General features: G+C 40.2%; 2 protein-coding genes across 3 annotated transcripts in view; one reads left to right on the top strand and one right to left on the bottom strand.

Annotated features, from left to right (window-relative positions):
• Nucleotides 1-15,433, bottom strand: part of SFXN2 (sideroflexin 2) — a 59,976-nt gene that overhangs the window by 26,097 nt on the left and 18,446 nt on the right. The window lies entirely within an intron of this gene.
• ARL3 (ARF like GTPase 3) overlaps nt 1-15,433 on the top strand; it is a 31,384-nt gene that overhangs the window by 2,273 nt on the left and 13,678 nt on the right. The window contains exons 1-3 of one of the 2 annotated variants that reach the window (XM_040486303.1): nt 1,239-1,289; nt 3,881-4,024; nt 9,143-9,259. In XM_040486303.1, coding sequence (XP_040342237.1) covers nt 1,254-1,289; nt 3,881-4,024; nt 9,143-9,259 — 297 coding nt within the window. In that variant the 5' untranslated portion in view covers nt 1,239-1,253. Of the gene's footprint in view, nt 1-1,238; nt 1,290-3,880; nt 4,025-9,142; nt 9,260-15,433 lie in introns of those variants that run through there. The other variant, XM_040486304.1, reaches the window with a different exon arrangement.

Below are 15,433 nucleotides of genomic sequence, written 5' to 3'. Positions count from 1 at the left end.
CAAGATTGTATTTTCTGGTCAGAAAATGGTCAGTGAAACGTAGAAAAAAAAATGAAAGAAAAACACCCACAACTACTGCTTTGAATACCTACTATGCGCCATACTTTACACACATTACCACATTTCATCTTAATAGCATTTTTCTTAAGAGTATTGTTCCAGTTTTCTAAATGCCCAGGATTATATATATAAGGAAGTTGAATTCAAGTCTATGAAATCCCAAAGCCCATAATAATGTTGTTGTTGTTGTTGTTGTTGAAGTTTATATATTTTTAGTAATCTCTACCCACATGTGGGGCTTGAACTCACGACCCCAAGATCAAGAACCACATGCTCTACTGACTGAGCCAGCCAGGTGCCCCCCTCACCCATAAAGTTTTTATTGGGACTATGGTGAGGTGGGAACCCACTGCTCCTGGGGAAATGCCCCTACTTTGTTCCTGAGGAAACATTGTATTTATTTAGTAGAGCAATGAGAAAGTAGACAAGTTTGGGTGAGTTTCTCCCTGTGAAAGCTATAGGAGTTCCTGGAAGTTAATAAGGTCTCAGTGAACAGGGTATTTTGTTGTTGTTGTTGTTAAAGAGGTAAAAATAAATTGAAGTCAGTTTCATTCAGGCTAGTTATGAGGGGGGTGGGGCACCTGGGTGCTGGGATGAGCAACCGACTTAGACTCAGGTCACGATCTTCTGGTTCGTGGGTTTGAGACCCACATCGGGCTCTTTGGCTGTCAGCACAGAACCAGCTTCAAATCCTCTGTCCCCGCCCCTCCCCTCCTTATACTGGCTCTCTCAAAAATAAACATTAAAAAAAAGAAAAAACTAGTTATGGGGAGTGCAGGTACCTGACAGTTGGGTTACTAATTTTAATATTTAAATTTTAACTGCTCCTCACAGCCACATACACTTTCCATCACACTACCATCACACACCTCTCTCCCCCTCCGCCACTCCAGTTTCTCTGAATGACCTAGTTTGCATCATTTTAGGTCAGCGCACCATGCCTCTGCCAGTAGTGGAGTTGAAGCTGATTTTGAGGCAGATAAAATATCTGTAGTCAATAGCACATCTATTCATAATTTGCCTGTAGAAAGTTTAAATGTTTTGTGGCTGAGTCAGACCACTTCTGTCCACCAGGGTGCAGATAACTTATATGCACACATGCTGGTAGCAGACCTTATACAATTAACTAAAGTTCTGATTTCTTAAATTGCCTTTATTCAGTGTCAGAGGAGGACATATCCTACACGGAGATCATGTCTGCTTTGCTCCCGTTGCACTTGGGGCACATTGTGGGTGTTTAATGTGAATGAAGGAATGAATGAATATTTTAACCAAAAAATCACTTTAAAAATTCATTTCCTTATGTTTATATGCAAAACTCAGACCCACAATAAAATTAACTTCCAATAGCTGTCTCCCTTCATTCGACATTTAAAATAAAGTATGGTCCTTGTGTTTAGAAACCTAGGGTAGACTTATTCTTCTGTCTTTCCTCCAGCCTCTTAAATCAGCTTACTTTGTACCTTTCAGGCAGAACTCTGATATCTATAAATATCCTCTTCCCTATTTAGCAAACCCTGATAATCCTGTGATCCCCTGTCCTCAGTAGTTGGGTTAATATGATGTGGTACCGTATTTGCATTTGTCTTCCCTAGACCATGCTTCAGATGCCATTTATCACTTTGATAGAAGAAAATAGTAGCAGAATTTTCCATTTCTCTGTCATGTCACTTAAAGGTAAAGCATATGAAGTTATTGTTTCTCAAGGAAAATTACTCATTAGAAATATAGAAGTATCATTTTTTTTATACATTAAGTTAACAACGTTTAGGTATAGTTAGAATGGTTTTCTCTTCTGTGCTTTGCTTCTCCCTTTTCAAAAAGAAATTATTTTCTCTTCATTTTTCAATTTCAAATATAATCAATGTGTAACAAGTCTCAGCCTGCAGAAAGCCATGTTTTTTGTTTTTTGTTTTTTGTTTAGAAAGCAGGGTTTTTATTTACTGATTTGTTTTAAAAGACACATGAGAAAAAACCTAAAACGTTCATTTTGAACCTTGCAAGTAGTCTATGGAAACATCTTTCATAATTTCTACACTCGTAGATAATGCATGAGAAGACTTTTACCTGTACTGTCATTTCATGTACTGACGTGATAAATTCTGGTTATTTTAGAATTTTATTGGAAGAAGTAATGAGGACATCTAATCAAGAACTCAGGATGAGTAGTACAATGTGTTTTCCCTGTTCTAGCCTTTTTATATTACCAGTCCCCTGAGGATCTCAGAATTCTAATTTTAACTGTTCTGAAAGGTGGTATTATAAATGAGTGATTGCAATGTAGCTAATAGAAGCCGGGGAGACTTCTCATAAATATAGTTTAAAAAAGGAATGGTGTCAAAGTATTCAAGGCCAGATAAGATAAAAACAAAAGAAAAACGTCATGCCCTTAAGAAAAAAAAAAAAAAAGTCCTGCCTATCTGTTTGTTTGAAATCTGTTCAATCACTCTTTCCCAAATCTTTTGGTATAGATTTTGTCTTTCTGTTTTAAACTAAATCTTCCATTTTATTGCTGGAAAAAAATTGAGGCACAGAGAGGTTAATGTAATCCTTAGCAAGTCAGTGCAGATACAGAATACTGGAAGTGGTAAACAACGAGTCTCTGAGGCAGAAAGGAATTCTTAATAATTATGCATATTTGCATATCATTGTCCAAAGACTCAATTGTTGAGAATTATTTCACAGAATTATTATTTGATCTTAGTGAACAGACTGGTTTGAATTATTGCCTGGTGCAATAGGGATAAAAGTATATAACCATTTTTATATAATTCTAAGACTCAGCTTGAAGGAATTTCTGTTTGGGCTGGGAGATTAGATTATATGCCCTTTAAACTCTGGAATTCTTTGATTCTTGTTGTAACTCATGCCTTACTGGAACGAGATTGTCAGCTGCAGGACAGAACAAATAACCATCTTACATGATTTTTCTTATGTTCGTAGCTAAAAACCAATATGATTTATTTCCAGCCATTAAAAAAAAATAACAAAAACAAGGAACAGATATCAGATTACTAGTCAAAAATACTCTGGTTAAATTTTGACTTTTTTTATTCGTGACTGACTTTGACAATTTTCTAACTTCTCTGTTGTATCAGATTTTTCATCTGAAAAACATAATTTCTACCATGCACCTATAAGGATCTTGTGAAAATTAGATAATAGAGGTTGTGTGGTTTTTTTTTTTTAGATGAGGATATATATATTTTTTGATGGTAGAGCATTTTGAATGATGAAGTCTTAAATGTAAACTGAAATAAAGTTTTAAACAGCTCAGATACAATTTTATACAACTTTGTTTTTGTTTTTGTATAGCATCTTAAAATCTTTCACTTACTGGGTGGATAATTTTATTTAATTCAACAACTATTATCTAGTGTCTGTAAGTGCCAAGCATTTGGGGAGACTGAAGCTATAGCCCTTACCTACAAGAAACTTCACTCTGGTAAAGGAGAAAAATGCAGCAATCAATGCCCTGTAGTCTGATATGATGTGTGCTCTACTAAGTGCACAGGAAGGGCTTTAGGAGTATGAGATTAGTAGTTCACAATCCCAGAAGATTTGGGGTGATTGCTAAGCTGGATTAATAGGAGGAGCAGGAATAAGCCATGGTACTTACTAAATTGCAAAATTTACTGAAAGATTTCTGCCAAAACTTAGAAGGAGGCGGCAAATGGAATAAATCACTTTCAACTGGAAAATAATACGATGAGCTCTCCACAACCAAGAACGTTTTTCAAGGAGGAGAAGACATTCTGATATCCAGTAATATCAAAGTCAGTGCCCCAAAAGTAATCTGTCTTCTTCATGGTTGTTTAAGGGCTTGCTCTCAATTTTGCGCAAATTGAAAAGTGCACCAGACCAGGAGGTGAGAATCCTTCTCCTGGGCTTGGATAATGCTGGCAAGACCACTCTTCTGAAGCAGCTTGCATCTGAAGACATCAGCCACATTACACCTACACAGGTGAGCACTGCCCTGGCCCCAAGGTGCTTGTGTGACACAAGGAAGGTGATCATAGCAATATGGAAGACAAAATGGGATATAGAATTTTGTCCACTCCCAAGTTTTGTTACTGAAGAAAATCTGTGCAATTTAAAAATAATCTAATATTTCAAAAATCTATCAAGAGGTTCCATAGATATAAGGTACTTAGAGTAGTCAAAATCCTAAAGACAGAAAGTAGGATAGTGGTTACCAGAGGCTAGAGACAGAGAAGAATGGAGGGAGTCATTGTTTAATGGGCACAGAGAGTCAGTGTTGCAGGATGAAAAGGTTCTATGGATGGTTGGTGGTGATGGTGTAAAGATACTTGGTGCCACTGAACTGTGCATTTAAAAATGGTTAAAATGAGGGGCACCTGAGTGGCTCAGTCGGTTAAGCATCCGACTTCAGCTCAGGTCATGATCTTGTGGTTTGTGGGTTTGAGCTTCGTGTAGGGCTCTATGCTAACAGCTCAGAGCCTGGACCCTGCTTTGGATTCTGTGTTTCCCTCTCTCTCTCTGCCCCGCCCCCCCCCCAACTAAATAAACGTTAAAATTTTTTTTCAAAAAAAAAGAAAAAAGGGGCGCCTGGGTGGCGCAGTCAGTTAAGCGTCCGGCTTCAGCCAGGTCACGATCTCGCGGTCCGTGAGTTCGAGCCCCGCCTCAGGCTCTGGGCTGATGGCTCAGAGCCTGGAGCCTGTTTCCGATTCTGTGTCTCCCTCTCTCTCTGACCCTCCCCCGTTCATGCTCTGTCTCTCTCTGTCCCAAAAATAAATAAATGTTGAAAAAATTTTTTTTCAATTGTTAAAATGATAAATTTTATACTTTACCAAGTTTTATATAAATCATTCAAATAAGCATAAATATATCAAGACACAATTCCCTCAGCTCTAAATGATTACTTTTATTTATTTAATTTTTTTAATGTTTATTTTATTTTTTGAAAGAGAGACAGGGTGCAAGTAGGGGAGGAGCAGAGAGAGAGGGAGATGGGAGACACCGAATCTGAAACAGGCTTCAGGCTCTGAGCTGTCAGCATAGAGCCTGATGCAGGGCTTGAACTCAGGAGCCATGAGATCAAGACCTGAGTCAAAGTTGGATGCTTAACTGACTCAGCCATCCAGGAGCCCTCTAAGTGATTACTTTAAAAAAAAAGTAGCTTAATCTTCTGATTATGAAATTAATACATGTAGAAAATACAGAGAGAGTATAAAAGAAAATAAATTTTAAAATTACCTGGGGATGCCTGGGTGGCCCAGTTGGTTAAGTGTTCGACTTTGGCCTAGGTCATGATCTAGGTCCTGAGTTCAAGCCCCATGTCGGTCTCTGTGCTGACAGCTCAGAGCCTGGAGCCTATTTCAGATTCTGTGTCTCCCTCTCTCCCTATGGTCCTCCCCCATTCACATTCTGTCTCTCTTTCTCTCTCAAAAATAAACATTAAAAACATTTTTTAATTACCTGTATTTTTTAATCCAGCCTGTTTCCTAAGTCTAAGCAAGCAAAATACAACGGTGGTGCTTCCAGTGTGGAAGTTGAAAGACAAATGCTAAGTGTAACAGCCCTCCTTCTTTAGAGCTGTTTCTTTAGACCTCCTTCCCTGTAGGAAATCATGAGAAAGCTTGACCTTTGGCCAACTCGTTGGGCTTCCTAACTAGAGCACAGCCCCGTTGGTCTTAGTCACTTTAAAGTGCATGAGCCTTAGAGGTTTTAGGAAAACCAGAGGTTTTTTTAGCATTTTCCATCACTGTACTGTGATACGAGTTTGGTGTCAGCTTTGTTTTTTGTTTTTTTTTGTTTTTTTTTTTTTTTAATTTTTTTTTTTTCAACGTTTTTATTTATTTTTGGGACAGAGAGAGACAGAGCATGAACGGGGGTGGGGCAGAGAGAGAGGGAGACACAGAATCGGAAACAGGCTCCAGGCTCTGAGCCATCAGCCCAGAGCCCGACGCGGGGCTCGAACTCACAGACCGCGAGATCGTGACCTGGCTGAAGTCGGACGCTTAACCGACTGCGCCACCCAGGCGCCCCTTGGTGTCAGCTTTGAATGGCTGTGCCAAAGTGTGTGCTTCACAGCTTGTGAGGCTTACTGATCTGCAACTTTTTGCAGAAAAGTCACTTCAATTGCTACCAAATGAGCAATTTTACAGCTTCCGAGCAAATTTAATGTATAGCCTAAGGAGGAGCAAATTACAGTAGTCTAGCCTAGAAGGGCTGAAAACACATATTAGTGTGTCAGGATTTCTGCCAGAAAAAGAAAAGTCTAGGGTTTTTTCTTTTTAATTGAGTATTAGAATTAGGCTGTATCTCCTAAGAGTACCACTAAAATGAGAACGTCCACACTGTGAACATGGAAATGAACTCTTAAGTTAGAACTGGCCTCAAAAGTTCCAATTCTAACTTTCAGGCTTTATTTGATGCGTTATAGGTGATTTTGTTATTATATGATGTCAAGGTTTCATATTTATTCTTTAAAAACAAGCTTTTGTTGTGTTTTTGTTTAATATCAGAAAAAGCAATAGCTGCTCATTATAGTAAATTTACAAACGATAAGTAAATAAAATTGCGAAACTAGAAATCATCTACAATGCCCAGACATAACCACTGTTAACATTTAGGAATGTATCCATTCAGGTTTTTATTCTATGCATGTATGTGATGGGTGTATTTAAAGATTTTATTTTGGGGGGCACCTGGGTGGCTCAGTTTGTTAAGTATCAGACTGTGGCTCAGGTCATGATCTCATGGTTCGTGAGTCAAGCCCCACACTGGGCTCCCTGCTGTTAGCTTTGGATCCTCTGTCTCCCTCTCTCTCTCTCTGTCCCTCCTGCGCTCACACACACATACACTCTCTCCCTCAAAAATAAACATTAAAAAATATATAAAAAATAAAGATTTTATTTCTAAGTAATCTCTACACCCAACATGGGGCTTGAACTTACAACTCTGAGATCAAGAGTTACACTGTGTACCGACTGAACTAGCCAGGCCCCCTATGATGGGTATATTTAAAATAAAAAATAGGGTGCCTGGCTGGCTCAGTCGGTAGAGTGTACGACTCTTGAGTTCAAGGTTGCAGGTTTGAGCCCCGTGTTGGGTGTAAAGATTACTTAAGAATAAATTCTTGGGGTGCCTGGGTGGCTTAGTCAGTTAAGCATCCAGCTTTGGCTCAGGTCATGATCTTGCAGTTGGTGAGTTCGAGCCCCACATCAGGCTCTGGGCTGATAGTGTGGAACCTGCTTGGGATTCTCTCTCTCCCTCTCAAAATAAATAAACTTTAAAAAATAAAATAAATTCTCAGAATAAAAAATAAAAATGACTCATAGAGAATATACCATATCATTTTCACTGAATAATGCATCTTGAACATCTTTCTACATTGATATATATGTAAATACTTAGTAATACCCATCTCTAAAGGTTTGTACCCATTCATTATTATTTCCTTAGAATAATTTCTTGGTAGACTTGTTGGGTCTGACAACTTACAGAATTTTTTTTCTTTTGATAACTTATAGAATGTTAAGGTAGTTGACATATATGGTCAGATTCAGGAGTTTCTCTTATTTATCACCTGCTTCATTCCAGAAAGATTTCACGTTACTGGCTTTGACAGTTACTATTGTAGTTAAGTGTCCAATTTTTAAGTACACAAAAGTGGCTTTATCAATGAGTTGAGAATGAAGCTGCCTTTTACAATAAGCTTAAGCCACTTCCCTTTGGAGTTCTTAAACTTCTAATTTATTCGGTCCTTGGCTTCTTACAGGAGCTGTAGTCTGCCTCCTCCCAGGTATCCTCTAGTGACTGTTTATCCTCGGTGGAAACTGGGTGGCAGTGTTCCTGTGCTGTCACACTGTGCCTTGTCCTTCTGTGCTAGGCAGTAGTGTTGGCAAGCTGCCAGATGAGGCAAATGTTTATGGAGGCATCCCCAGGCCCACTCGACTCCAGTTATTCTGGATGAAATGGCACTTCTGTGGTAGCAAGCTGTTGATTGGATTTTTTAAGTCCTGATTTCACTATATCATTCTCAGAGAAAGATTTATTTTTTAATTATTGCTCATGAAATGCCTTCTCTCTGAACCCCAAAGGTCTTGTTAATTTGTTTCTCCGCACACTAACTCCCAGCTCACAGTTCCACCTGCCTCTGATTTGCTCACCTTCCTCAAAGTTCCACCTTGAGTCACTGTCCTGAAAATGAATACTTTCTTTTTGAGTTCATCAGAGATGCTTATTAAAGAATAGTTTCAAATGCCTGCTTGTTTATTTTCATCACTGCCTGTAACTGAGGGCTCCACTTCAGAGTCTGAACATGCTGTTCCAGCAGGCCATCCCTGCCTCGCTGGGTTAATACTCCAGTCACAAACCAGCTTCTCCCATAGTGTTCTGACTTCAGTTCCTTCCTTTTTCTGATTAATCCATATGAGGAAATTTTTGAAAGAATCCTAAATTCCAGATTGTAGCTCTTGCTTTTTTTTTTCTTTAACATTCATTTTTGAGAGACCGAGTGTGAGTGGGGGAAGGGCAGAGAGCGAGGGAGACAGAATCTGAAGCAGGCTCCAGACCCTGAGCTGTCAATACAGAGCCCAACGTGGGACTCAAACTCACGGACTGCGAGATGATGGCCTGAGCTGAAGTCAGACGTTCAGCCGACTGAGCCACCCAGGCGCCCCAACTCTTGCCTTTTTTGAAACTTTAAGAATCTGTTCTGTTCTGTGTTCAGATTCAGCTTCTGTTTTTTGGTAGTTAAATGTAATGTTCTATTAAATGTTACCATCTTGAGGATCCATCAGGAAGTGTGGCTGTGTTGATTATCAAAACTATTCTCATTCCCAGGTGTCCTCATAGGTATGTGCACATTTATGGGCACTTACTAGAGAAAGCACCACATTAGCCGTGACATTAATACTGACTCCAAAACCTGAATGAAGTAAGCATGTAAAAACACATTTCTTTTTTCCTTATCATAACAGACTATTTTCAATATTACCAGTATCATATCTGGCAGAGTACATAATAATTAATAAATAACATAGCTGTTAAATGTAACTTTGTTGGAATTATGACCTCAAAGCTTAATAAAGCTTGGTGTTTTTGCCTGTTTCAGGGTTTTAACATCAAAAGTGTACAATCACAAGGTTTTAAACTGAATGTATGGGACATTGGTGGACAGCGAAAAATCAGACCATACTGGAGGAATTATTTTGAAAATACTGATATTCTTGTAAGTACTCCTTCTGAGGCATTAATTCATAGTCTTCTCTGCAGTGTGTTAGGAATGTTAACATTGCTAATATTAACATAATATTAATGTTCTTTCTTGTTAGTACTTCCATTGCCATAACATTAGTCACTGTGAATTTAGGACTAGCAGGAGGCTGCAAATTGTGAGAGAGAAACATCTTTTTTGTTGCTGTTGTTTTAATGTTTATTTATTTTTGAGAGAGAGAGAGAGACAGAGCACAAATAGGGGAGGGGCAGAGAGAGAGGGAGACACAGAATCCAAAGCAGGCTCCAGGCTCTGAGCCGTCAGCACATAGCCTGACATGGGGTTCAAACTCACCATCTGCAAGATCATGACCTGAGCTGAAGTCAGACGTTCAACTGACTGAGTCACCCAGGCATCCCAAAAGAAACATCTTTGTATAACTTGTATAAGAGTTTGTTTTTGCTCAGTGACAACGTTGTACCCACATTCACCTTGGCAAAATATTTATTACTATAGTGATTTGAAAAGCAGAAGGGAAATCAGAAGATCGTGCCACTGACTCCATCATCCCAAAGAAATCAACAAGTAAGAGTATCCCAAAGAGGCAACCAAGATGGTGGAAGTCCTGGAAATAATGATGCATAAGGAATGGTTGAATGACAGATGTTCTTTCTAGAAAAGAAACTTGGAACTGTTTTTTCAGTTGCTTTAAGAGCTATCAAGTCAGAGAGATTAGCTTCATCATGAATAGTTCTAGAGGACTGGGTAAGGAGCAATTTGGGAAGTATTAGGTGATAGAGTTTAACTCAGAATAAGGAAAAAGTCTATCATTTTAACCATCCAGAAGTAGAAGCAGTTGACTCATGCATTGGAGATTCCTGGCTCAGGCAGCATTCAGGAAGGGGCTGAGATTTTAGCTCCCAGCTCACTGTCACGTTCCACAGGACTACCATTTCAGAATCCTGGAGATTTCACTATCCAGATACTTGATTTCTCCAATACCTCAGCTTCTCCGTTCCTTCACCTCCCCTTCAGGGATTTTCTCACCCACCCGACCTCAGCTACTCGCTGTCACGATCATAACCTAAAACAATGGGGTCTCATGAACTTGCATAGGAAAATAAATTGCACATTCTTTTCATTAAACTCTAGTGAAAAGTTTGAATTTACTACAATTCTGCCTATAGACAAGGAACAGCCATGCTGGTGTGTTCATTCATTACCAATAGACGTCATCCCACATCTCAAATAACTTTACTCTCTGCTTCTGCTTCCTAAGTGCCTTTCTACTGGATCATTCTTTCGGCATGCACACAGCCTGTGGTTTCTCTTGTTTAGAAACAAAAAACTCTTGTCCTGACCGTGTATCCCATCTAGTCCTAGTCCTAGTCCTCAGCCTCTATTTTTATTTACTTTTTCAAGTAGGCTTCACACCCAGGGTGGAAGGCTTGAACTCATGAGCCTGAGATCAAGACCTGAGTTAGGGCACCTGGGTGGCTCAGTCACTTAAGCGTCCAACTATGGCTCAGGTCATGATCTCTTGGCTCATGAGCTCGAGCCCCACATCAGGCTCCATGCTGACAGTGCAGAGCCAGCTTGGAATTCTCTCTCTCCCTCTCTCTTCCCCTCCCCCACTTGCACACACACACTCTCCAAATAAACAAACAAAAATAAATACATAAAATACATTAAAAAAAAAAAAAAAGACCTGAACTGAGATCAAGAGTTGGACACTTAACTGGCTGAGTCACCCAGGTGTGCCCCTCAGCCTCTTTTTAAAACAAAACTCTGTTAAAGAGTTTTTTGAGTTCTCTGTCCTCACTTCCTCCTCCCATTCTCTCTTGAACCCTCCATTCAAGCTCACCAAGAATCCACGTTGCTAAGGTTTTCCATCCTCCTCTTACTTGATGTATCTGCACAGTTAATGAAGTCGGTCATGCTGTCCTTGAAACTTTATCTTCCCCTGTTTTCCAGAAAACCATTCTATCTTGGATTTTCCTCCTATCTCACTGGCTACTCTTCCTCAGTCTCCACTGCTGTTTTTCCCCTTGTTTCCCAACCTGCAAATGTTGGAGGGCTCTAGAATTCAGCCTTTGCTTTTCTTCTCTAAGTTGTGGCTTAAGTGATCTCATCCAATTTAAGGTATTAGTTACCACCTACAAGCTGGTGAATCCCAATGTATTATCTCCAGCTGGAAACTCTCGCTTGAACCTCAGTTTCATATGTAGCCAGCTGCCTGTTTGGTGTCTCCACTTCAGTGGCCAGTAAGCCTCTTCAACCTGAATAGGTCCGAAACCAAATTCCAATCTCCATCCACCCCTCCCCAAACCTGCTTCTTCTACAGTCTTCTCAGTAAATGACAATTCCGTTCATTCAAAATCATTGGAGTCATCCTTGGCTCCTTTTCTTCTCACCCCCCACCTCTGACCTATCAGCCAGTCCTGTCAGTTCTACTTCAGAATATTTCTAGAATCCAACCACTCCTTTCCATCCCCCTGCTACCATGCATTGATTACTGCAGTGTCATCCTCACTAGTCTCCTTGCTTCTGCCTTTCCTCCCTCAAGTCGCTTCTCAATGCTGTATCTATAGTGATCCCATTCAAACATAAGCTTCCCAATGTCACAATAAAGCCAGTGGCCTTACAATGGCCTACAAGGCCCCCTACCTTCTGTTTTGTCTTACCTGTCTCATCTTTCCCCTCTCTAGCTTGGTGCCAGCCACACGGGCCTGCTTGCTGTTCCTGGAACACTGGCATACTCCCACCTCAGGGCCTTGATCATTGCTATTTGCAGTGCTAGGATTCTTTCCCCTTAGATATCCTCATGGCTTCTTCCCTTACCTCCTTCAAGTCTCTGCTCACATGTCACTTTTACCACTGAGACTTTCTCTGATTACTATATTCAAAATTATGGCTCCTATCCCTACCCTTCTGGCACTATAATTTTTCTCTTTTTTTTTTTTCTCTTCGATTAGACCTATCAGTATCAGACATGTTTTTATTTATTACCCTTCTCCCTCCTGGAACGTAATGTCCACAAAGACAGGGACCTTGCTTTTCCTCCCAAACTGTTGTATCCCAAGTGCTTAGAAAAGTGCCAAATGAAATGGACAACTGTTACAGATGGATTCTGACATTAGGTATAATATAGAATTATATGACTTCTAAATTCACTTCCAACTCTGAGGTTCTCTGATTCTGCATCATTGTGGTTAAGTCCAAGGGCTTGTTAATTCCTTCTATAAAATAGGTAGAACATTTACTTCAGGAGGGGTTTATGAGAAGTAGTGAATTCACTTACTCCCCACAATTCTTAAATGGAGAATAATACCAAAATGTAAAACTGTACTATCATCAAATCAATAAACACATGAGGTACTGACATAGGCATCCCACAGCCTTCTCTTATTTCTTGCCCTCAGTGAAGGTAAGTTCAAGTATATACCTAGTGCCATGTTAGAGGTTTAAATGGATGAGGAGAGGGGTGCGTGGGTGGCTCAGTCGGTTAAGTGTCTCTCAATTTCAGCTCAGATCACGATCTCACGGGTCATGAGATTGAGCTTCTTATCGGGCTCTGTACTGACAGTTTGAAGCTTGCTTGGGATTCTATCTCTCCCTCTCTCTCTGCCCCTCTCACGCCCATGCATTCTCTCTCAAAATAAATAAACATTTAAAAATTAAATAAATAAGGGGTGCCTGGGTGGCTTAATCAGTTGACTGTCTGACTCTTAATTTTGGATCAGGTTGTTGTGATCCCAGGGTCATGGGATCCAACCTGCATCGGCTCTGCACTGAGCATAGAGCTTGCTTAAGATTCTTTCTGTTTCCCTTTGCCCCTATCCCCCTCTCGCACTCACTCTCTCTAAAATTAAAAAAAAAAAAAAAAATGGGGGGGTTGCCTGGGTGGCTCTGTCAGTTAAGCACCCGACTCTTGATTTCGGCTCAGGTCATGATCTCATAGTTTTGTGAGTTCAAGCCCCACATCAGGCTCTGCACTGGCAGCAGGGAGCCTGCTTGGGATTCTCTCTCTTTCTCTCCCTGCCCCTCCCCCCACTCATGTTGTCTCTGTCTCTCTCAAAATATATAAAGTTAAAATTTTTTAATAGGGGCGCTTTGGTGGCTCAGTTGGTTAAGCGTCCAACTTCAGCTCAGGTCATGATCTCATGGTTTGTGCTGTGCTGACAGCTCAGAGCCTGGAGTCTGCTCCAGATTCTGTGTCTCCCACTCTCTCTTCCCCTCCCCCACTTGTGCTGTGTCTCTCAGTGTCTCTCAAAAATAAATATTTTAAAATTTTTTAATATTTTTTAATAAATAAAAAATAATTTTTAATTAAAAAAACAACTGTTCATTCCTTTAAAAAATAAAAAAATAATAAATGGATGAGAAGAAAAAGATGAGATATATGCATCTATCTGTTTATCCATCTATCCAGTTATTCCTCCAAAATATGTTATATACCTTCTAGGAGAATAGAAGAGAATTGTGAGAAAAGGAAAAATTTCCATTTATTATAGAAAGAAACCTGTAATCTCAAATAATGTGCCCATTCTTTTTTTTTTTTTTTAAGTTTATTTATTTGTTTTGAGAGAGAGAAGGAGAACACGCAGGGGAGGGGCAGAGAGAATCCCAAGCAAGCTCCGCACTGTCAGCTCACAGCCCAACTTGGGGCTCAGTCCCCTGAACTGTGAGATCCTGTCCTGAAGTGAGCTGAAATTAAGAGTCGGAAGTTTGGGTCACTTGGGTGGCTCAGTCATTTAAGCATCCAGCTTTGGCTCAGGTCATGATCTCACGAGTTCTAGCCCCGCATAGGGCTTGCTGCTGTCAGCACAGGGCCTGCTTCAGATCCTCTGTTCCCCTCTCTTTCTGTGCCCACCCCCCACCCCCCACTCTTGCGTGCTCTCTTTCTCAAAAATGAACATTTAGGAAGAAAAAAAGAGTCAGACGCCTAATTGACTGAGCCACCCAGGTGCCCCTGTGTCCATTCTTAACATATAATTTTTTAATTTTAGAAATTTCCAAATTTATGCAAATGTCAAGAAAATAGTATAACAAACCATCGTATGCCTACCCATTACCTAGCTTCCTTACTTTCATTTTTGGCAATCTTGTTTCATCTCCCCCTCCACCAATTCCCCCTACTTTTTTAAGTGTTTTAAAACAAATCCAAGCCATCATATATTACTCACAAATACTTGAAATAGAAATTTAAAAGATCAGTCTCTAAACTGTGATATGCAGCTACATGTTAGAAAAACTGATCATTGAAAGTATTTCAAATCCCAAAATCAACAAGGAAACTCCTAAAATAAGTTGCATTTTACAGGATATAAGGTTAATACACAAAAGTCCATTGCTTTCCTTTATACCAGCATTGAACAATTGGCATTTGAAATGAAAAGAAAAATGCCATTTATATTAGCACCCCCAAAAAAGAAATGCTTAGGCTTATATATAACAAAATATGTACAGCATCTGTATGAAGAAGACTACAAAACTAACAAATCAAAGAAGATCTAGGGGCACCTGGGTGGCTCAGTCGGTTAAGTGTCCGACTCTTGATTTTGGCTCAGGTCAAGATCCCAGGGTTCGGGGGTGCCGAGGTGGCTCAGTTGGTTAAGCATCCAACTTCGGCTCAGGTCATGATCTCATGGTTTGTGGGTTCAAGGCCCACATCAGGCTCCGTGCTGACAGCTTATAGCCTGGAGTCTGCTTTGGATTATGTGTTTTTCTCTCTCTCTGCCCCTCCCCCACTCGTGCTCTGTCCCTCTGTCTCTCAAAAATAAATAAATGTTAAAAAAAAAAAAATTAAAGGAGTGCCTGGGTGGCTCAGTGGGTTGGGCGTCCAGCTTCGGCTTAGGTCGTGATCTCTCAGTTAGTGAGTTTGAGTCCCACATTGGACTCTGTGCTGACAGCTTAGAACCTGGAGCCTGCTTCCAATTCTGTGTCTCCCTCTCTCTGCCCCTCCTGTCATGCTCGCTGACTCTCTCTAAAATAAATAAACATTAAAAAAATTTTTTTTAAATCTTAGGGTTCATGAGATTGAGTCCTGCAGCAGGCTCTGCACTGATAGATAGTGTGAAAGTGTGAAGTCTACTTGGGATTTTCTCTCTCTGTCTCTCTCTCCCTCCGTCTCTCTCTCTCTCCCCTGGTTGCACTCATGTGTGCACACACGCCAGTCTCTTTCTCTCT

Source organism: Herpailurus yagouaroundi, unplaced genomic scaffold (genome assembly GCF_014898765.1).
Source record: "Herpailurus yagouaroundi ecotype Mexico unplaced genomic scaffold, PumYag 163, whole genome shotgun sequence".
NCBI classification, from domain to species: Eukaryota; Metazoa; Chordata; class Mammalia; order Carnivora; family Felidae; genus Herpailurus; species Herpailurus yagouaroundi.
This window is presented reverse-complemented; position numbering and strand designations above follow the sequence as displayed.